This window comes from Musca autumnalis, unplaced genomic scaffold (genome assembly GCF_047663935.1).
Source record: "Musca autumnalis isolate F117 unplaced genomic scaffold, ASM4766393v1 scaffold_1, whole genome shotgun sequence".
NCBI lineage: Eukaryota > Metazoa > Arthropoda > Insecta > Diptera > Muscidae > Musca > Musca autumnalis.
The window spans coordinates 97,336,439-97,361,333 of NW_027411644.1; the positions used below are offsets into that span (position 1 = coordinate 97,336,439).

The 24,895-nt window shown below is 35.3% G+C and overlaps 1 protein-coding gene across 3 annotated transcripts in view; it reads left to right on the top strand.

Moving 5' to 3' along the window:
- Positions 1-24,895, top strand: part of Irk1 (Inwardly rectifying potassium channel 1) — a 136,169-nt gene that overhangs the window by 29,334 nt on the left and 81,940 nt on the right. For all 3 annotated transcript variants that reach the window (XM_073986138.1, XM_073986148.1, XM_073986159.1), the window contains one exon: positions 477-1,237. In XM_073986138.1, coding sequence (XP_073842239.1) covers positions 786-1,237 — 452 coding nt within the window. In that variant the 5' untranslated portion in view covers positions 477-785. The remainder of the gene's footprint in view (positions 1-476; positions 1,238-24,895) is intronic.

The following is a 24,895-nucleotide window of genomic DNA, read 5'->3' on the forward strand; positions in this document are numbered from 1 at the left end:
TATGTTTAAAAAACACAATAGATTTGTTGAAGCACTCTTAAAGAGATCTAAACTCAAAAAGAAATCAACGCTTTATGATTTTCTTGATTTTCTTTAATAACGCTTTAAATCTCGATAATTACTACAACTAAATAAAACAAACACAAAATTTTGGTTCAAAGACACACGTCTTCTTTTGTAAACAAGTGTAATTATAAGTTCAATTGCCCCAAAGACAATGACGGGTAGGCTAATGTATCAAAATAGTCCACAAAACTTCTAAATCGTATTGGCTATCTAACTGAATACTCAACATACTTCAAGCCAAAAAATAGATAATACTCTGATTACTGCAAGAACTTTTGATAGCTTCAAAAATGACTGAAGAGATAGTGAAATAAATTTCTTTTCTTTTAAGCCATTTAGTTGTACTTTAGCTGTGAGTGAGCGTGTGACTAATTTGTGTTTTTTTGTCATAACTTTTCGTTTCGTTTTAGTCATTTGACGTTATAACGGAGTAAAGACAACCTTCTATAAAAGGACAACAACAACAGCAACAACAACAAAAACTCGATGATTGTTTTAAAATCAATACTATTGGAAATCTTCAATTTGAATCCTGATACGTGATAATTTATATCATATTTCCCCTCTTCCTATACTCCCTGCCCTTTCAACTGTCAACATCTGTAACATCTACTACTACTACAACTGTAACTACAACTATTTCAACCCTGGCCTTGCACAAAGATATCAGAAACCTCCTTAGAGCGATTTTTTTCAATTTTCGAAACTGATTGCTGAAAATGATTGTTGATAAATCGGAAAATATAGGCGAGCATGCTTGGACCAAGCTACTCGATGACAAGGAGACAAGTGGTAAAGATGCTGTGATTGTTAAAATGTCGAATAAAAACGAAAATAGCCTTCGACACGATAAACTAAATATCAAAAATCTTAAGGAAAATAGTTCATTGACGGCAAATTTTGTCGACACACCCGCCAAAGAAGCCCTAACCAGTGACATGATGGGCGAAGAGGGAAACAGTGGTGCGCCCCTAATGGGCAAAGATATCAACGAGGTTAACAAGCTAAATGCTAATGCGGGTATTGGAGGCGGTAGTGTTGGTGGTGGCGGTGTAAACAACGATGAGAAAAACGTTCAAATACAACGCAAAGAATCTATACTCGGTACATTCCATAGACATTTAAGAAGATCCATAAAGGCTGTTAGTGAATCACCGGGACCGATTACAAGGTAAGTACCAAAAACAATCACAACCAATCAACCCACACTGAATTTGTCTCAGAAAACAAAAATAGTTCGTTTTTTTTAAATGCTTGCCAAAATTACGAATGGCCTACTTATTCCATGGAAGCACGAACAAAAAATGTTTTGCCTTCACTCAGCATCACCAATTTCTGTGTAAATTTTCGTTTTCTCTGAGTAATACCAAAAGAATAACCTTGAAAATGACGTCAATATGTGCTTCAGTGGGCCACACATTTTGTAAAGTGTTGATGCGGCCGATAATTCATTTTTTTTTTTTCATTCCATAGAGATTTCCTATTTGGCCATCCGACTTGTTGGCTTGAGTAAATATTTTCTTTTCCTCGTTAATTATTTATTTGTGATTTTAATAGTTATTTTCATTAAAATTTTGCAAATAAATTGGGAAAAAAATGTAATTGAAATTTTGAGATTTGCTGCCTCAGAAAGCAAATGATTTTTGGAATTACAAATCGTTTGTTCACAGATGTTTATGGGAATTTTAACGTTTAATTGATATTTAATTACATTTTCGTCATTCTATGGGGCTTTCCATAAATTTGTCTTATGGGTAGGAGAAATTAATCGAAACCCCATACGAGAGCTGCACTAAAACTTTCTTGCCTAAGCAACACCGAGTGCTACCATTTGAAATATTTTTTGAAAGTACGACAGTTTCTAGCCTGAACGTCCTGAACGTAGTCAGGACAGTTTGTCATACGACTATGTATTGTGTTGTTTAGAGTGACATTTTCGTCTGATCATTTTTCACAACTTTCGACGTGGATAATCACGGCTAGAGTGCATCGATCAAATTAAGACTTTGTATGCGTGAACGGATAATGCCAGATAGCCATGTTATATAACGTGAGATGGAGAGATCCTTGGGCATTTCTTCCACCAAAATGGATTTTTCTCGTTAGATCCAGCAAAATTGGACAATCGCTCACAAAAAAGCTCTGGTGAATTGGGGCAAAGAAATACTGAATAAAAACTATCACTGTGCTTCAAACGACATTTATAAGGTCGTCACAGACGACGAATATTGGATCTATGCTAAGAAACCCGAAACAAAACAGGAATCGATCGTTTAGGTCTTCGAAAGCAAGCCAAAGCCAACAAAAATTGCTCATGTAAGAAGCACTTCAAGGCAAATGGTCGCCTGTTTCTCCGGCAAAACTCACCGTGTGGCGATTATACGGCTTGAGAAATGCAGGACTGTTAATTCTGAGTGGTACACTACAATTTGTTTGCCAGAAGTCTCCTGAGAAATTCGAAAAACGAACAAGAGAACACGAATCATTCTGCATCATGTCAATGCAAGCTCTCACACATCGGTTGAAACCAGCGCATGTTTGACCGGACAAAACGTGGAATTGATGGGTTATCCGCCGTACAGCTCAGCCTTGGCACCCATTGACTTCATGTGAGTCTCGAACATCAAGAAAAAGAAAATAATAGTCTTGGCCGGGCGATATACACTCACTACGATCTTTTGGGACTGATCTGTTACATTTTCGTCGTCTGCGTTAATATTGGATACCAACAGTTTGGAAACATGCTATTTCCACATTCTGAGCACGCTATCTGTAACCAGATTACCTTGATAGTCTCCATAGGAGGATGTACCTGTACCAAAGCCATTAGTTTAATATTTTTCTATTTGATAGAATTTTCGGATTGTACATCTAAATTTTTTCACATTCCCGTTTTTCATTGCCTTTTTTTTCCTGTTGAAATTTTCTTTTTCTTTGTTACTTTTCTCCTGATACCTCTCTTGTGCGCTACGCGTTGCTACCGATTGTAGAGTAGCTCTATATGCCGCATTTTTCTCTTCTGTAGCAGCACAACACTCTTGGTCATACCATGGGTTCCTTGGTGGAGGTCTTTGGAATCCATGTATGGAGTTTGCATCAGTTTACATATAGTGAGCAGTACTTTTCATTGAGCTGATATTTGTTTAGATTTAATACCATACAAACCTAAAAGCCACAAAAAAAAAAACACATGCATCAGTAAGCGATCACTGGCTGTCTCTAACATATACACACATTTATAAATGGTGGTGGTTTATTAAAATGCTTAAAAATATTAAACACAAAAGCAACAACAGACACATAGGTACATAAAAAATTCCAAAGAAATACATAACAGACTTTAATAAAAGAGAAACGGAATGAAATAATAAAACATTTTCCTCAAAGTTGAAATCATCAGCGGGAAATCAGGATCTGGAATCAAATGATTATATAATGTAATAAATAGGTACATCCATATTTCAAATTTACATATGTATTTATGTATATGAAAAATGTATTGATATAATTACCAATATTAAATGAGATTTCTTCCTTGTCCAATAAAATATTTCCACTCACCTTTTTGATTCAATTAAACAAATTCCAATTATAAAATGTATTGTATTGTATAAAAGACATAATTTCTTAAAGAAAATACAAAACACTGATTTGTTCACTCACTTTACCGTCTTTACTCAACGATTGTATTTAGAACACTGAAGAAAAAAGAACAACATAATTCATACCATTCTTTTTTCTTTTCCTCTTCGCTTGCTACGTTGGTTAACAACAACAAAGCACGAAACACACGTGTTTGGCCGCATACACCCCACCAAAAACAAACTTTTTTACTCTCCCGTCTTCGCTTCTTCGTCTTCTATTACACACAGCTCTTTATTATAAAACAGCTGATGCGGAATCCGCGAGAGCCCTGTTGTCACTCTCTTTGACAAAAATCCTCTCTCCACCCGTAAAAAATATGTTCTACCATAAAAATATGTTGGTACCCAAACAAATAAAATTGAGATATGTTACAAAATGTTGCAAACATATATTTTATGTTTGGATCCAAACATATATTTAATTGCAACCAGTCCCAAACAAATATTTGTTTGGATCCAAACATATTTCTAACATATATTTTTTGCGTGTACGTACCTTTGCTTCAACAAGGTAGTGATTAGAGTCGATGTTTGCTCCTCGGAACGATCGTGCATCCAACACGCTCGTAAATGTCTTCCATCTATCACAACGTGACCAATATGATTTCTTGTTTATTGGTCTGGTGATTGTCAGGTGCCCTTATGAATGTCGATATTTTAAAATCTGATACTGCTAACTACCATGTTTTTTAGCAGCTGAAAAGTCTATCAGCCTCTTTCCATTAGCAAACAAATCACTGTGAAGTCTAAATTTCCCGCTTGTTGGGCCAAAGATATTCTCCTTTCGAATTTTAGCATTAAAATCGCCTAGCGCTCGTAAAATGTATCGTTGCTCGTCCTTGCCTTAAGTGCACCAACCGTGCGCAAACAAAACTGATGTTGAAAAGTACAGCTCTTATCTGAATTATAGCAGATCTTCCACTCATCAGTGTGAAACGGGAAACCATATGTTTTAACTACAAATCCGCAACCAAACTCATGTTTTGTCTCATGGTAACAATAATACAGATAAGTCCTGGGCTTTGTCATGTTAAAGCTGATAAAAGCCGTTGCTTAGTATCCTTCATCTCCCACGTTAGCGCTAATCCTACAGATTTTAAAATCCTCAACAATTATAATATTCAAGTAAAATACGCTTGAAGTTTTCTCTAAAGTAAAGTACCATAAGATAAACATCTCGGAATTGTATTACATAATATTGAAAATGAATTTGCTTCCCTACTCAGATGTTTTTTGGCACACGATATATCGACGCCTCCAAACAATAGTATGCTAAGTCGACTTAGCATGTTTTTAAGTTCTTTACATTTTTATATTTAACGTCCTTTAACTTAAATTCAACAGAAGTTATAAACAATATCGACAGAAGTTATAAACAAATAATTACTTAGCATAGTACTGAAGGTCAAAGAAATTTCCAAACTTTTAGAGCTTATCCTGCAAAACTCGCTTTTCAGAATTAGCAAACTATTATTTGGAGGTGTCGAACGTCCTTTAACTTAAATTCTATCTAATTTTGGTAATGATCGGTCAATCCGCACAGAAGTTATAAACAAATATTGACTTAGCATAGTACTGAAGTTCAAAAAAATTTCCAAACTTTGAGAGCTTCTCCTGCAAAACTCACTTTTTAGACTTAGCATACTATTATTTGGAGGTGTCGATAAGCATGTAAAGTTTTTCCTTTTGGACATAACTTAAGGCCCACATTTTGTTTCTTAATCGTCCTTCTTTGCCGAAGAAAACTCTCCCTTCGTAATGTTCAAGTATCCACAAAACACAGAATGTCACATCACTACCCAGCAAAAATACTATTTACAAAAACATCTGCTAACCTATTGTTTTAACAGGGGCATAAAAATAACCACAAATTGCGAGCGACATGCCTTTGTTAAATTAATGGGTTGGTAAGGGGTTTTGTAGTTAGTATTCTTTGTGAGTAGAAACGTCCGAATGTTTTGATAACATATTGAAAATTATTATTCGATCTTGTAATTTGAATGTGCTGCTGTCGTGTCCTCGTAGATGTTCTTAGCCGTTTTTATTTTATGTTGACAATATCCGAAGCCGAGAAAAGTTTTGGGGAAGACTCTTCCTGAATATATCCAATGGAATTCCACTACATCAACCTGTGAACGTGTTTGTTAGCATTCAGCTATACTTCCTTTGTAGTATCACAGTATTAGATTTGCTCAATTTAGTCCATATAATAATAACCACTTGATTACTTCCGAATTATCTTAGGAAACAACACCCAAGATAAAATGTTCTCGTACACTAACAACTTCAATTAACACCTTCATAAAACAGCCAAGTGTAATAAATGTTTTTGGCATGTGATTTGGCTGACCACAGAAACACAAATCGCCGACGGCCAGACTTCTTGACGGCTAAATGGATGAATTTATTTACATTAAATAAAAAAACAGAAGAAAATTAATTGGATCAATACAATTTTAACTAAACAAACGCGTCAAGAAAAATGACCACTGGAGCAGAGAAGGCAATGAATGCATTTCACGTTCCATAAAAATGGACTATAGATTGCATTGAATCCATAAAATATTGTGTAATGCACATATGTACATACATATGTCTGTATGTGTTTGTATGCATTTTCGTGGTATTTTCCCATTGTTGATGATTTGAAATTTCTTTAGAAAGAAAAACAAAACCATTGTAAAATGATGATGCCCTGTTCTAAACCAATTGTACGTATAGATATTTGGGGTAGAGTGTTTTTTTGGTGTCAGGAGAATTGTACCAACCACCCTAAAAAATATTTCGATAATACCACCATTCATTGGCATTGTGATTTTATTAAATACAAACATGCTCGTGTGATTCTCACCATCGTCATCATGTCTATGTATACAAACATGCATATGTAATTCAGATTAAAAAAATAATAATAATAAATAAATAACACGAGAAAAGAATCACAAAGATTAATAATCTTCGTGAAAGCAACACATTTTCATTGCAATTGAATTCATCATTCTCTTTTTCTTTCGTTTATTAAATGAACGCCTTTTCTCTTTGGATCTTTAACTGAATCTGAATTGTTTGGTAGTTTGAAAAGATTTCCTGTTTATTATTTATTTATTTTTTTTTGTAGATGAAATTTATGTAAATTAAATTAATTTATTTTTATAAAGCAGGAAATACATACAACATATCTGGAGAAAGAAATGTCATCAGACAATTTCAAAAAATCAAGCCACAATTATTTTTACAATTCATCAAATTGTTATTGAGAGCATTTTTAGGTATGGAGAATTATACCATTGTGCAACACTGAAAATGCTAACAAATTGTAGGGTAAATTTTTTAACACAAAATGATTTCTTTGGCGAATTACAAGTTGCCTAAAAACAAATAAAAATTTGCCTAAAAGTAATTAAGCTGAAAAACTACATTTAGTGTATCATTTTTATACACTCCATCATAATATGGAAAAACAACTGTTCTTTTAAATTCAGTTTTCGGGAGAGGAAAAAGTCAGCGGGCACCAAGCCCAGTGGATACGGTGGTTAAGGCATGATAACAGTTTTCTTTTTGGCCAAAATTCATGATGCACCACACCATTACAGTCGAAGAAAACAGTGAGCAAAACCTTTTTGTTTGATCCATTTTTCGAATAGTAAAAAAACATCAAAACCCGACTTACCTCTTTATCTGTTAAAACAAACTGTCAATCAAAACAGAAAAATGCTAAAATCGAACATATGTGCGTAAATCACGATATTTGGTAATAATTTTGTGATCAAACTTTTTCTATTTGATATTGATCAGAGTAAAATTCTGAGCCGATCTATGCATATCCGTCTGTGGTAATCACTCTAGCATTAACAACAAGTAAGAACGGCGTTAAGTTCGACCGGGCCGAACTTGTTGTACCCTCCACCCTTTCGTTTATCAAGAAGACTAAATACAAAATTTTTGCAAAATTTCGGTAAAACAATGTGGTACAGTTCTATGGGGCTACATCAAAACGTAGATCTATACCGGCAAGTGTCTGGCGGAAAGTTTTTAGACGTAAAGAAGACTAAATACAAAAGATTTCTACCTCGAACATAGATTAAATACCAAATTTCAGCCATTTCGGTGGGATATTCAGGCCACAACCTTGCAAATACCGAAAATCGGGAGGTAGCGTCCTATGGGAACAATATGAACACGTGGACCTATACTAGGGCCGAACGGTAACTATCTGGCCTAACAATGAAAACGCGAATATTTACCATCAAAAATAGTTTTATTGTTCTCTTAAGTGGTCTCCAGCATGATTTATACACTTTTTCATGTGCTCAAACCAATTGTTGAATCCCTTTTTCCACTCCGATTTAGACACCTCCAAAACATGGTTTTTGGACGCTTTTAAAGCATCGTTGACCACGCCTTTATTTCTTGATATGCTGCAATGAAATAAAGTCATTGGATCCCCGGGCAGAGCTGTCCGGTAAAACAGGCGCTGCACAGAGGTCTAGCGGCGCGAAATTAATAACTTGGAAACGAATGGAGATATCTTTCTGAAATTTTGCACAAACTCAGTATGTGTCCGTGGGTAATAATGTACTAAATATGAACAACATTGGCTAATATTTTGGTATAGCCCCCATATAACGGTACCTCCTGATATTCGGTATTTTGAGGATTTAAGCCACCCTTTCCTTCCAAATTTGTTGTAGGTTGATACTTAGGATTTCTAGTGATCATTAAACCTTTCCACCAAAAAGTGTGGACATAGGTCCACGTTTGGGTATAGGCCCCTTTTAAGGTACCCCCCGATTTTCAGTATTTTGGGGGTTTAAAGAACCATTTTCCTCCCAAATTAGGTGTAATTTGGTATTTGGGGTTCCCAGTGGACACATACATTCTCCACCAAAAATTGTGGACATAGGTCTACGGTTTGATATTGTCCCCATATAACGGTACCTCCCAATATTCGGTATTGTTAGGATTTTGTCTACATTTTCAGACCAAATAAGCTGAATTTTGGCATAGGAGGTTCTCGTTGGTTATACATCTTCTCCACCAAAAATTGTGAACATAGGTATACTTTGGGTATAGACCTCATATAACTGCACCGACAGATTTTGGGTAGTTTGAGGATTTAAGTTATTTTTCAAGACCAATTATCAGCAAGATTTTCAGCTATTTCCAGCTAAATTGTGGTTATTTGGAATCCAGGAAGTCCAAATTAATTAGTAAAAAAAATTGGACTGGACCGTTTTTTTCTGTAGTTACGCTCAATTCAACAAAAGTATATTATTGAAAATTTATTGCCATATAACTGTGTAACTTCAGGCCCCAAACATATTTTTTAAATTTACCTTACACCCTCCCCCATTAATAAAAAATTAACTTTGTTTAGTTTTATTACGAATTTATTTAAGAATTAAACAAATATGAAGTCATGTTTTTAGCAACAATTTGTTAAAATCTCATGCATCAATATTTCTTGCACTTGACAGTGAATAACTGAGTTAATATTTACAACAACAAAAAAGTAAAAACAGTCAGTTTTAGTCAGCAGAGTGTCTGTAATCGATACAAAGGAAAACATTTCGCAATTTTATACTTTGAATTTTTGACTTTCGCGCCGCTAGATCAATGGCTTCGACCAGTGTGCGCTGATTTGAATCGATATGTGATAGCTCGCACTGTCATGATGCAGAATGATTCGTTTCCTCTTGTTCGTTTTTCGAATTTCTCAGGAGACTTCTGGCAAACAAATTGCAGTTTACCACTCAGAATTAACCGTCCTACATTTCTGAAGCCTTATAGTCGCCACACGGTCAGTTTTGCCGAAGAAACAGGCAACCATTTGCTTCGAAGTGCTTCTTAGATGAACAACTTTCTTTGGAATTGGCTCGCTTTCGAAGACCTAAACGGTCGATTCCTGTTTTGTTTCGTGAGCCTAAGAATAGATGCAAGATTCGTCGTCTGTTACGATCTTATAAATTTAGTTTGAAGCACAACGACCTTTTTATTCACAATTTCTTGGCACCAATTCACAAGAGCCTCTTTTTGATCGATTGTCCAATTTTTCTGGATCTAACGAGAAAAAATGATTTTTGCGGCCAGGTGTTCATGCTATATCTAATGTTAGTTGGTGGAAGAAATGCTTCTATCTCACGGTATATATCATGGCGATCTGGCATTATCCGTTCACGCACGGCTTAATTTGTTCTGGCACAACGCCCGATTTTGGGCGTCCCTCACGACCATAGTTTTTGTGCGAGTGTCGGCCCCGATTGAATTTATTAAACCAGTTTTTCATAATGCTATAGGATGGCCCTTTATCGACATACACAAATTTAATTTGATCGATGCACTCTTGCCGTAATTATCCATGTCGAAAGTTGTGAAAAATAATCGGTCGAAAATGTCCTCAAGTAAATTCCATTTTTTGCAAAGTGATTTTTTCAAGTCACTGTAAACAACACAATATAATGACAAACTGTCCTGAGTCTAACTCTCCAAAAAATGTTCAAATGGCGCCTGGCAACACGCCATGTCCTTCTCTTAAAATCAAGATACAGCTCGCAATATTTAAGATATATATAATAATTGTCCCACAAATCACATCCCAGGAGGGACAAGGGAGACTTCCCTCATATCAATGAGTGCACCCCGATTCATATTATCTCAATGAAATTGGACCTACAGTTTATCGCCGAGTCCGACCGGCGTGTCCTAAGACACCATTTGTAGAGACGTTTTACATGGCTTAAATACTCCGGAAATGTCGCCAACATTACTGAGGGGTATTTTACCACCATTGAAGATGTGTGCATACCGTGGTGCAATATTTTAGATAGAGCTTTATAATTTTGTATAGAAGTTTCTATTACCCCTAGGATGTTTGGTATTGACAAGTGAAAAAGTCTCAGTCGGCTTTGCCGACGGAGATATACCCTCAGCCTGTGTGAATTGAAACTTTAATCTACGGACGATATAGAATCGAATACCGACTATGCAACCAAAATCCTTTTCTCCAATAATTATGTATTATGCAGAAACTGTGGCACTTTTTTTTCATATGAACTTTCCGAAAAAAAATATATAAAGCTTTCAAGTGATGCGGAGGAGGTACCTGAATGAATGAATCGACATAGTCCATTTTGGAAGTAAATTTTATTTTGGGAGTCATTTCAGTTGGTCACCCTCTAACTTAGAGTCTTTGTCAGGAAACATGGACTTGCCCACAAATTACATTATATCGCTGTAAACATGACCACAAGGTATAGTATCGGTATAATTTTCCAAAGGATCTTTGAGCAGAATCTAAACTGCACTTAAACAAACATTTTCAACTTTTGTGTGGGAGGTACCCTAAGGAGAAGACCAATATGGCTTACCTTCAAACTTAAACTAAGTTTGACAAAATATTACGATGGCCCAGTTTTGGACCGAATCGGCTAATCCGTTCGACAGTTATCGTTCGCACCAGCCAGACAGACGGACATGGTCGACTCCAAATTGCCGGAAACGGATTTCGTTCAAACACACTTGGGTTATAAAACCATTATTTCGATGAGACACATTTTGTCCATATGAAAGAATATATACCCCAATGTACTCTTGAACCAACTTTAAATTAAAGAAGGTTAGGAACTGCGCTTTCCAAGCAAAATCGTGAAAACATAAAAAAAAACCTAAAAATGTGAATAAGCTCCTTTCATTTAAAGTTGGTTCAAGAGCACAGTGACCCTTCTTAGCATAAATGCTGAGGGTATTAAAATGAGCTATATCGGCCCCCTTTATATATAGCCCGCAAGAACAATACCTGCGATTTTCGGGAGAGAGCTGTTAGTATAGGTCCATGTTTTGATATAGATCCCATAGAACATGACTTCCGATTTTCGGTATTTTAAAGGTTTTAGCCACATTATTCAATCGAAATGGCTACAATTTTTTGTTTAGTTTTTGATAGCGGGTTCTCACATTGGAAGGAAAACGATACCGCCAGATGTGAAGTCTTTTAAAGGATTGTTTACTGAAGTGAATGTAACTTAGTATTCCGGATTCTCAATGGGTACAAAATATCGATGTCTCTTTGGTATTAAACCTTGTTAAAAAAAACGAATAAGCCTTCACGTAATTAAAGAGTTTAATACCTTCATAAACTTAGGGTAATTAATTGTTCTAAGTTCAATCTGGCCGAAATTAACGCCGTTCATATTTGTTTGTTGTTTTTTTTGTTTTTCATAAAAGAATGTTTTTTGGAGGTGGGTTACTAACCTGACGTCCAACCCAAGATTTAATCGTTCTTATGGTTAAACGCTCAGTACATGTTATCTCACTACCTTTAAGGTGAGTTAAAAGGAGTTGCCAAGGAGACGCCACGGGGTGGTCAGTGTCCACTTGAACTTAAGGAGATACCAAGATGCGGCCATGGTTTTGATAAGTTAAACTCTGTCAGGATGGTTCGTTAGTATCTCACATTTCCTACATCACCCCCGTATAATGAACACCCTCCAAAAACTTACAAAAATAAATCGCATTTTTTACATTTGAAGAATGTTACTCAACAAGCGCCCTTTTACACCCCCTAGCAAAACTGGCACATGGTTGGTCTCTATGTGTGAGAACATACATACACATGTCAATATGTGAGTTTACTTTGCTCCTCTAATCTTTAAATCATTGACCTAACTTTTTTATTTTGTTCAAAAATTGAAGTAGTGTAACATGTTCATCCTTGCCGAATGTTGTATCAATTTCTAAGTTCTTTATACTCTAACAATGATTCAAAGAAAATTGATTTTCTCGATATGTTTTTTGTATATTTGTTTCAATTTCCTTTAATTAAAATTATCACAGGTTATAATTGAATTTGAACAAATATCCCAAAAAACAGGCTCACGTTTATTTCTAGTAACCAATACATTTGAGTTCCACGGAATTTCCAATAAGAAGGACAAGTTAACTGAAGTGTTGAATTGCGCATGAAATATGATTTTCTATTTAATGAGAACAAAAACAAACAAAAAATCGCAATTTTTATTGACAATGTCTGCTGCGTATAAAGGCTGTTTATGCAAAAAAAAAAAAAAAAAATACTATAAACGTTTTATTGTTACACATAAATGAACTGTGTAGAATGAAAGCTACTTATTTCCATTAAAGTTAAACATTTTGGCAATTTTCCTTTCGTTGATTTTTTGTGTGCCTTGATTTTGTGTTGTTTCAAAATTATTTTCTCTTTTTTTTTTTGTTATTTATCGTCACATACAATTTCTGGGCAATCTTGAACTTTTAGAAATTTTCTATAAAAAAATATTGGCTTTGAGCCAATTATAACAAATAATTAATAATTTTTAAGCTTTAATAAAGAAACAATTTGTACAGATCATCAGAAGAACATTTCTCTTGTTGCTTTGCCGATTTCCAGACATTTGAGTGGGTACAACAGTGGCATCATTGCGGCTACATTCTTGTAGTAAAAGCGTTAATAAACACATTCACTGAGAGGGTTAATATTTTGACTTGACTTTTATTAATTATTATTCATCAATACCTCATTTTTAGTCTGTTTGTTTCTTGTATGCGAAAAAAAGCCGAATGTTATTGAAATATTAACACATGATAAATCTTTTCTAAGGAGAATTAGCTTTTTAAAAAAAAATCAAATAAATCAAACATCATTTGAAAATTAGTTCTACAGAAATTGAAACTATTTCAAGTTTATTTCAGAAACTATAATGATAAATTGTGGGATATTTTCTAATTTTTTTATAAAGTTTTGTTTTTTTTTCAGCATAATTATGTCATCAATTATTTTGCTAATTGGTGGGAAGGTTGCCACTTGAGGCTTATGTTTGTGTCTTATATTTATAGAATTTTTGGATAATATACATATACAAAACAAGTAACAAAGCTATGTTCGGCCTGGCCGAACTTTTTATACCCTTCACCACGAGTTGAATTGAAGTAAAATGGAACAATTAGTTCCTAAAACCCACCATACCTCTTCTATGGCGTGCATCTTTACGCACAATTATCTATAGGTCTGTTTTATACCCATATCGAATACTAAATACCAAATTTCAATGTGTCAAAACCTTAAAAATACCGAAATCGTGAGGTACCTTTCAATAGCGGCTATATCAAAACGTGACATATACCGAAAATTCTCTGCAGGAACGTTGTATATTCCCAACAAATACTGTTTTACACATTACTGTAGGATAATGTGGCTAAACCTTGAAATAACGAAAATCGGGCGGTACCGTCCTATCTGTACTATATTAATGTTTTATAGCCCCAAAGAAGACCAAATACCAAATTTCAGCCATTTCAGTGGAATATTGATGCTAAAATCTTAAAAATTCCGAAAATCGGTACACTATGAAGACGCTGACCTATAACGACAAATTGCGGACGGAAGGTTTTGTACCCTCAACGAAGATTAAATACCAAATTTCAGCCATTTCGGTGGGATGTATAGGCAACAATCTTCAAAAAACCGAAAATTGGAAGGTGCCGTTCTATGCGGACTATATGAAGACGTGGACCTATACTAACAAATTTAAGTTTGAAAGTGTTATTCTCTCCACAACCTTTGAAATACCGAAAATCGGGAGGTACCCTTCTATACCGACAAATTTAAGGTGGAAAGTTGTATGCCCCAACAAAGACTAAATTCCAAATGTCAGCCATTTCGGTGGGATGTTGAGGTTAATACCAAAAATCGGGAGATACCATTCTATATATACCCATATCGAATACTAAATACCAAATTTCAATGTGTCAAAACCTTAAAAATACCGAAAATCGTGAGGTACCGATCTATGGGGGCTATATAAGGACGTGGGCTTATACCAACAAATATAATGGGGAAATTTTTTTACCCCCATCGAAGACTTTATACCAAATTTCAGCCATTTTGGTGGGATGTTGAAGCCACAACTGTCAAAATACTGAAAATCGAGAATAAGGGGACTATATGAAGATGTGGACCTATACTGACTAAACACTAATACTAAATACCAAATTTCAGTCATTTCGATGGGATATTGAGTCTAAATCCTTCAAAACACCGAACATCGGGAGGATATATTTTGAAATTTTTCCGAGGGAATGTTTTGTAGTCCCAAAGAAGACTAGATGCCAAAGTGCACCTATTGCAGAGAAAAAATGTGGCTATAACCTTAAAAAATACCGACTTAAAATTTTATTTTTTTATACCCTATACCACAATGTGGGAAAGGGTATTATAAGTATGTTTTGGTAAAAATTCATGTAACACCGCGAAATATTCGTCGGAGACCCCCAATTTGGTATACCAATCTTCATATCTCGACGAGATAAAGCGATTTTGAAATGTGTGTCTGTCCGTCCGTCCGTCCATCTGTCCATTATAAATTGTAAACACGCTCCAGGCCGCAATTATGGACCGATCGAAATTTTGTATGGAGGTCGGGTTCAGATCAGAATAGATCCCTATTCTTATTGGTGATGATCGTGAAATATTTAGCGGGTGAAATGGACCAAAAACATAATATTTATCCAATTTTCTAGCGGCTCTGTAGGTCTCAATTTTAAATTAATTTTAAATAAGGTAAGAGTATATCACAAAGGAGAAGCTTGCAATTTGAGATGGCGATCGGATAACATTTAGAGGGTTAAATGGACCAAAACTTTTGTGTGAAAATTGTGAAAATTTTTAATATACAGCTTATATCTTAATTCCTGGAAGTGACATTCCGGACGGAACGCTTGACCTTTCAATTGATGCCAATTATGTTGGTGTGCATGATCAGATAACAGCCTAATATATTCCGTTATTTGTTTGTAGTGTAATAATAAACTCGCTAGAAGTCGCAATTATACATCAAAAGTCACGAAATTTTGCACCGGGTAAGAGTATAGGTCGAAAAAGATGCCTACAATTTTGAATGATGATCTGATATTCTTTAGCGGGTGAAAAGGACCATAACTTTTGTATGCAAAATATAAAAATTTTATTTTTGGTCGATATTTTAATTCATTGAAGACATATATATTTCGCAAAGTACCCTACATATGGAAAAAACTACTGACCTTTCCTCTGATGTAAATTGCAATAAAGTGTTTGCTAGATAACGGGCCTACTGCCTAATGTATAATAGGTTCTGTGTAGAGAACCATATTTTTATCCCATGCTACATATTGTCTCTCCAAAAGTTTATGTAACACCACGAAATATTCGTCCTAGACCCCTTATTTGATATGCCAAAATTTGTATCTCGACGAGATAAAGCTTTATGGACCGATTGTAACGAATTTTTAAGGAGGTTGTGTTCGCGCCAGAAAAGAAATGATTAGTTTTTGGTGATGATCGTGAAATGTTCAGGGGATGAAATGAACCAAAAACTATATTTTAAGAATTTTGCAGCGGCTCTGTAGGTCAAAATAATAACCCGCAAAATTTTAAACAAAGTTTGAGTTTATGATGAAGAAGAAGCGTACAAACCAACATGAAGATCAGATAATACTTAGCGGGTTGAATGGACTGAAACTTTTGTGTGAAATTGGTAAAAATTTCAATAACGTAGCGTTTAAACAACGGAAGTAGTAGTACTACATAAGTGTGTTTCATTACATTTTAGTTTGTGTGAACTAAATCTTCCATTCCTGCTACAAAAATGTCTTTGTCATGCTAAATAAGTTTTTGGTTTTGGTCATAAGTATTATACATTACACCTCTGATATTTGATAATTAAATTTTCACAATCATTGAAAAGAAGTTCCGTGGAGAGCGATTGTCCAAGGATAGTGGTATAGGGTATCCCATGGTCGGCTCCGTCCGACTATAGACTTTTCTTACTTGTTTAAATATATGTACGTATACATATATTTTGCAGGGTCTCCTGTGTTACAAACGGAACAATAAATTTAATTATACCCTCCATATATTGTGGTGAAGGGTATAAAAATGGGATCCACATGAGACGAATAACCCATTACAAATCTGTACCAGTAAATCTTACAAATCTGTAAGATATTTTTGAGATCAACGCTTAGCATCGGCAAACATTTTTTGGTTAGCAAACAAGGATAGAGTTCTTGGTGTACATGTCTTTGTTTATCAAATCAAAGGTTATAAAACCAAAGGAGTGCGGTGAAATTGAATATAAATTCACCATAAAAGTTCCATATATTATCAGCTTATTTGTCGACTTTCAGTGACCATAGAATAACTGTTTATCTGGTGCGACATACCCTTGTTAAAATAAGGGCCATCTCAAAATACTACATAAATCATTTATTTGACAATGACAATTTTTGCTGGGTTCTTTTACAAATTGCAGAACCGAAACACCATGGGGTCCCAGTTTGATTTTTTGTTGAAATATTTAGAATTTAAATATTTACACAAGCACAAAACTACGTCACTCGATTCGAATGATTGATAATTGTATTAATGAGGCTATTAGATGAATTTCTTTGAATCAATAATTTTGACGAAAATAAGATTCTGTGAAAACTTTAATGCATTCACAGAATAGGAGAAGAAGAGTAGGCGTAAAACTAATCACTTGTTTGTATTTTGTATTTTTCAAAATTATTAGAAATGTTAATCCTAATCGTGCTTTTAAAATAATAAATAATTATTCACAAACCAATGACGACTAAATAAGAGAAGTATGGATATTCCTATTTGATGTGGTCTACGGGAAGCAACTTTTGCTATGCGCTGGTACTAACATACTACCATACATATGTATATCAGCAACAAGGGGGACCGACACCTCCAGGATCGTAAAATCTCCGCATTAAGATTGGGCCATTTGTGTGGAAGGAAAAAACCTTAATGGGCGCTTCGCGTTTCTGAATCCTGTTCTGAGCAAAACAGTTCACTAGACCATATCCTACGTTGAAAATCGAGCCTCCCGATTTTGACTTGAAGTTTTTTTATCAGGTTTTTTTTATACCCTCAGCATTTATGCTAACGAGGGTATATACACTTTCATACGGGCAAAATGTGCCTCATCGAAATAATGGTTTTAGACCCCAAGTATGTTTGGACGAAATATGTTTCAGACAATTTGGAGTTGATTTAGCAATGTCCGTCCATCCGTCTGTCTGTCTGGCTGGCTGGTGCGCACGATAACTCTCGAACGGATCAACCGATTCGGTAAATAGTGGAATTGCCCGGTCTAAACCCGCACTGATAGAGTCCAATTATTTCATTGACCATAGGCTTTATTCGCTCACACAAGATGCCAGATGTTATCTTATATGAAATAGGGAGCAGACTTATGCCTCTGTAATTGGAGCATACAGTCTTATCTCCCTTCTTGTGGTCTTAACATGGGATACTGACGTTGCAATCGTCGGGTACGCGTTCTTCCTGCCAGATGGTGCCAACTAGCTGATGTATACACCTTATCAGCGTGTCGCCTTAGGATTTGAAAAGCTCCGCTGGTAGGCCATCGGCTCCTGCTGCCTTATTATTCTTCAGCCGGTTTATTGCTGTCTTTACCTCATCCTGGGGGTCGGTATACATTCAATACCATCTTCTGGGATTGGATCTGTGGTATCGTCGTTAGTATTGGATACCAGCAGTTTGGAAAAATGTTCTTTCCATATCCCGAGCACACTATCTGTATCAGTTACCACGTTAACTTGCTGGTCTCTACAGGAGGATGCGCCTGTAACAAAGCCATCAGTTTGATGTTTAGCTCTTTGGTAGAATTTTCGGACTTCATTCTGGGGCCTAATTACGACATTCGATTCGATAGAGCATTTGCTCGCGAATGAAAAAATCGAACTATTAAACCCTATTCTCACCACCAATCGTACATTTACTAAGGTAGATGCATTAGTAATTTGTTACAACACTGTCAAAAGTTTTACAAAAATAAATCATTTCGTACATTTTTCTAGCACAACTTCATTCCGAAATTATTATCTAAAGTATTATTCAACAATTTCAACAAATATTTACATTTTTTCATTATTAACTTTGTGTTTTAGTTTTTGTTTAAAAATAAACACATTTTTTACAATCTACTTTCTTAATTTTCTTTGAAGAACACAGGTTTTCATAGTTCGATTTTTTCATTCACGAGCAAATACTCGATCGAATCGAATGTCGTAATTAGGCCCTTGACTCCTGTACATCTCTATTTTTCACATTCCCGCTTTTCCATTTCTCTCTTTTTCCTGCGGAAAAGACATTTCTCCTCTCTCCTTTTCTCCCTATACCTCATTCGTGCGCTACGCGTTGCTACTGATTGTAGAGTAGACCTATATGCCGCATTTTTCTCTTCGGTAGCAGCACGACACTCCTGGTCATATCATGCATTCCTTTGTGGAGGTCACTGGTATCCAAGTATGGATTTAGCGGCTATTTGCATGAAGTGGGCAATATTTTGTCATTGCGCTGACATGTTATCGGGACGATGAGTGCTTTCATTAATAAAATGGGCCAGTTGAGTGGAATATGCAGTGGCTATCTGTTGTGTTTGCAGCTTACCGATGTCCAACTTCCGTGTTGTGTCTCTTCGTGCTTTATTTGCAACATTTAGAAGGGTACGTACCTTTGCTGCAACGAGGTAGTGGTCCGAGCTAGAGTTGGGAAATTTTGTTTAATTGAACGATCCGGATCACTGTCCTCGTTCAAAAACGAATGAGTAACATCATAAAAACCAACGTGTGAAATTAAGTATACGTTGTTTTGTCAAAGACATTACCGATGTTTATTGAACGATGTAGTGATCCGGATCCTTCAATTGAACGAGATTGCCCAACTCTAGTCCGAGCCTATGTTTGCCCCTCGGAACGATCGCACATCCAACACGCTCGATGAATGTCTTCCATCTATCAAAACGTGATCAATTTGATTTATTGTTCTTTGATCTGGGGACAGCCAGGTGCCCTTATGAATATCGAGATGCTTAAATCTGTTACTGCTAACTACTATGTTTATTACCGCTGCGAAGTCTGTCAGCCTCATTGTCAGATGTTTCACTGTGGATACAGAATTTCCCGACTGTTCGGCCAAAGATATTCTCCTTTCCAATTTTGGCATTAAAATCGTCTACAATAATGTTAATGTCATGGACAGGACAACGGTCATATGTTTCTTCTAGGCGCTCGTAGAATATACCTTTGGTCTGTTCGTCCTTGTCTTCGGTTGGGACATAAGCGCAGATAAAGCAAATGTTGAAGAATTTAGCTATATTTGCAAAAATTACGCAGGTATAGGTTTAGAAATTTACGGATTAATCTACAATTTAGGCACTTCTTTGGGTGCCTAAAACCCCGACCACGCCTGCTTTTTCTTGATATATTATATCTTCAATACTATTGAACCGATTTCCATCAAATTTTCACCAAAAGCTCAATGTTTGCCGTTGTTATGAATATTTTATGAATTTCGGAGGAGGTGGGGTACCTTCCCCACGCCTTTCTTTTAAACGCTATATTTATAAGCCTATATGTATAAGAAAATTCAGGACATCTGAAAAATGACGTCGTTATACGCGATTTCGATTGTATATGAATTAACATTTATTAAAAATTCTTGAAATTAATAAATCGATTTAAACAAATTATATTTATTCGCAATCGATGTTGTTAGTAATATTCCATTAAATTGCGACTCACAAGCTAATAATCTGCTATTTTTAAATAATCAGCAAAATGTTTCATAATTTCAAAGCACAACAATGAACGCGAATGTCTAAGAGTCAGTCAAAATAAGACTGCAATAAATTATTAATCAATTATCAAATACGTTATGAAATATAAACGAATCATTCACCATTTTCGTGAACAAATCACAAAATCGGGCATTGTCACTTTAACGATTTACATTTAACATTTTGAAATAATAAAAACTTTTATTTCAGAACTTTTTAATACAAGAAAGACACCCATAATTTGAAATGAAATAAACGTTATTTTACTTGACAATTTTTGCCTATTTTAAAGTACTTTTTTTAAACCCGAGAATTGACGATTTTCAACCTACAAAGGATGTTGAAAAGGATTAAAAATTCTCAAAATTTCCACATTAAAAAACACTGAAAATATTGATTTAAATACATTCTTGTCTTCATGTGAGACAACAAAAGGAATTATTTACTAATTTCTTTATGAACCTATGTTCTCTTTTATAAAGATTTTTCACGACAAAATATTGTCACTCCCTTTGCAATTTAATTGCTCCCAAATAAAATAGTATTTTGTAATCGAGTTAATATGAAACGTTATTCAGTGCACACTGAACGCAAGGTTTTTTGTTTCTCTTTTTTTTCTTTTCTTTTTCCCCATTTTGATGAATCAAATACTTGGTTAGTTATCACCTGAATAAATTGGTCGAATTGTTATATGGCCATAAATTTTGTCGTTTAAATCATGATTTTATAACTCATTTCCCTTTTTAAGTGTTTTACGATTGACACATTTTTATGACTTGCGAAAATGTTTGGTCCCCACCTAAAAGAAAAAGAATCCAGTTCATTCTGAAAGTCTTTTGGACTGCTGTGATTTAAGTTTTCATTAACAATTTTTATCACTTTTTTTGAAATGATTTGTGATGGTCTTTTGACTTCTGAAAAAAGTATTTAGCTGTGATTTACTTTAATTTTATTGCCTCCACCTAAAATTTGTTGTCTTGATTGGGTAACGCCCAATAAATCATTCATTCATTTGTTCGGCGTAGAATTTTATAAGATTTTAAATACATTAAAGAGTTCGGCTATCATGGAGAAACTTTTATCAGCGGTGGTGGATTATGTATGTATTTGGAAAAAAGAAAGAAATATTAAAGAAAAAGAAAAATTAACTACTGAAACAACATTTTAAAGTAATTTTAATTTCTATACAATTTTAAGAATTTTATTTTCTTAACAATTTACCAATAAAAGAATCATGAAGCTATTTAATGTACGCCCTCAATATTTTTTCTCTTGGAAACTGAGTTATTTACATTAATTAACATATTGAAACAAATTTATCAGTGCCAACGCGTCACATAGAATCTCAAAACTATAAATGGGAAATATTGACGAGTACGATGGTTGTTATTCAAATTGAAAATTGAGTTTAATGTGTCGTAAAAACCTTTATACAGAACAGCCGACGTAGTCAGGGGGGCCAGGGGCAAGATGGTAATTTTGTAGACATTTTTGTATATTTTAGTTGCTACAGTTCAAATTTTGTCATTGCTCTTTCCACAATTTTTATAGGATTCGTTTTTAAGCCACAACAATAAACTGGCAAACAATTTTCATCGACTGGACCATTTTTTAGAGAATTTTCGGATTTCAGAAAATTTTCGTGAAAACGCCCCCTTGGGCCATACAAATTATTATGGAGACAAAGATCCCTCTGGTAGCACGGGTTAACGTTAAGCGATCGCCATAAAATTTCATAAGGTTTATGGGTCAAATGGAATAAATTAGGGGTAGGCGTTTCAAAACAAAATAAAAAAACGTTGTCGTTGTTTTGGGCCGCCCTAATATATACTTTGTTGCGACCGTCCGTCTCTCTGCATGGCTGGCTGGTGCGCACGATAGCTCTCGAACAAAGTAAACGTTGTCCAAATTTAATTTAAGTTCGAAGATGGGCCATATCAGTTCCACGAAAGTTCAATAGTTTTCGCTAAAATGGTGCGCACGATAAATCTCGAAGGGAGCAACCGAATTGGTCATAACTTTGTATATGGTAATATTACTTTCAACATAGATCGGATTGAATATGGGCTATACCAGTCCACGCCTTCGGGTACCTCCCATACAAAATTCGGAAAAAGTGAAGTTTAAGATCTCCTCGTGGATCGTTCTAAAATTTGTTTTCAGCATATTGTTCTTGCGGTCCCCTTTACGATGGTACAATTTTTTTTCTGGGCAAGTCCATACTTCTCGAGATAATGGTCTAAATGTTCCAAGAGACGTTGAAGGCACCAACTAAAATGGCAAATCAGCAAGATAACTCTCACATTGAGTTTCTGATTTGTTCAATCTTTGCGCACCATATCATTTCATCGAGTCAACTATTAGGTTTTAATATGGACTATATCGGCCCCGTCCTCTCACTCAAAATTTGGGAAAAGTGCAATTTAACAGCTCATCTTGGATCGTTTTGAAAACTTTTTTAAGTTCTTCTTGTGGACCCTGTTATGACGGTTTGTTTTTTCGGAGCAAGTCCATACTTCCTAAGATAATGGCAACTAAACTGGCTAATACGTAAGAAAACCCTCGAAGGGAGAAACCGATTTGGTCCAAATGTTGTTCATCGTTTTATTCCTTACAGCCTCGAATTCTGTTCGAATATCGACTACATGGAACTACCTCCCACACAATGTTTAGAAAGAGTACAGTTGAAGGACTCGTCTGGGACTGTTTTTAAATTTTTGCCAACATGTTTTGTATGCGTCCCTTAATAAAACGGCAAAATTTTTTCTGGTCGAATCCATACTTCCAGATAAATTGGCCCAAGTACCTCCCACACAAAATTTGGGAAAAGTGCAGCTTAACAGCTCATCTCGGATAGTTTTGATTTTTTTTTTTAAATCTTCTTGCGGGCCCTGTTACGACGATTCGTTTTTTCGTTGGCAAGTCCATACTTACTAAGATAATGGCAACTGAAATGGATAATACGTAAGATAACCCTCGAAGGGAGAAACCAATTTGGTCCAAATGTTGTACATCGTTTTATTCCTTACAACCTCGAATTCTGTCTGAATATCGACTACATGGAACAACTCTTTCGGGAGCCTCCCACACAATGTTTACAAAGAGTGCAGTTGAAGGACTCGTCTGGGCCTGTTTTTAAATTCGTGCCAACATGTTTTGTATGCGGCCCTTAATAAAACGGTAACATTTTTTCTGGTCGAATCCATGCTTCTGGAGAAATTGGGCCAAAAACTCAAAACTCCATAGACGTCAGAAGTTATGTGTTTGCTTCAATTCTTAAGTTTCGAGGCTGAGGTTATATTTCTGTCGGCACAGCTGACTGATACTTTCTTACTTGTTTTTTTTTTTAATTTTTTATAAAAATAGTTTACTTTTTAGAAAATGATTTTCATTTAACAAAAGCTGAACTCTAAGTGGATCTATACCTACAATTTTCCGCAGAAATATTTTGTACCCCCTGCGAAGACTACATACAAAATTTAAGCCATTTCGCCATTCCGAAAATCAGGGTCTAGGTTATGTTAGGTTGAAAAGAGGGGCGAGTAATCGCCACATGCCCTGGTGGACATATACATAAGCCATGAAGTAAGCCTGTTGTGCGCTCTAGACTAGGTTTTTGAAGAAGGGGACTCGACTGTATTTTATTTAAGGAGCTCTGTTCCCTTAACAAAATCCCGTAATTGTTTCAGGTCGTCTACAATTACCTGATTAAGATCTGGTATTGTGTCGTTCCCTAAAAACTGGGATCTGATGTTTGCGAAAACGGGGCATTGGCAGAGAAAATGCTCCAATGTTTCGTCATCTTCTCCGCATGCCCTGCATACGCTGTTGTCTGCACAATTAATTTTGTGCAGATGAGCTTGTAAACCCAGGTGACCTGTAAGGACACCTGTAAGTCTACTCAGCTCTGCCTTACCTAGCAGTAAATAGGTTTCTAGTTTTTTCCTCATTTGGGTCTCCCCATAGGATTTTTGCGGTTTTCCCTAATTCCTCTCTATTCCATAGGGATACGTGGGCATTTTTTGCCCAATCAGGGTCTAAATCAAAACGTTCACCGATATAACCCAAATATCCTAGGATTAACTCTTTCTTAAATATTACGAGCCGTGTCTTAGTTTCAACAGACTCATGGAAAGAGGGACATTCGTGTATAGAAATAGAATTTTGCGCTTATCAAAAATATATGGTGGACGGTATAACAAGGGTATGAGGTATTTAAAGTACAAAATTAAGTCCAAGACCAGTAAGGAAAGGATCAATGTCCACCGCCTCAATTTCAATACAATTTGGCAAACAAATCGGATATATAGGATCCACATATATCCACACATCAGCCGATTTAAATATAATTTGGCAAATTTATTCTACACCTTGTTCAGATATAATTTGAATTATTTTAATTGTACTTGGAGAATTCTATTTGTTATTCGTAATATTTCATTTGTAATTCGAGAATTCCATTTGTTATTCGAATTATTCTACTTGTAAATAATAAATAAAATAAAATACAAAATCCTATGCAATTAATTAGGATTTTAGACA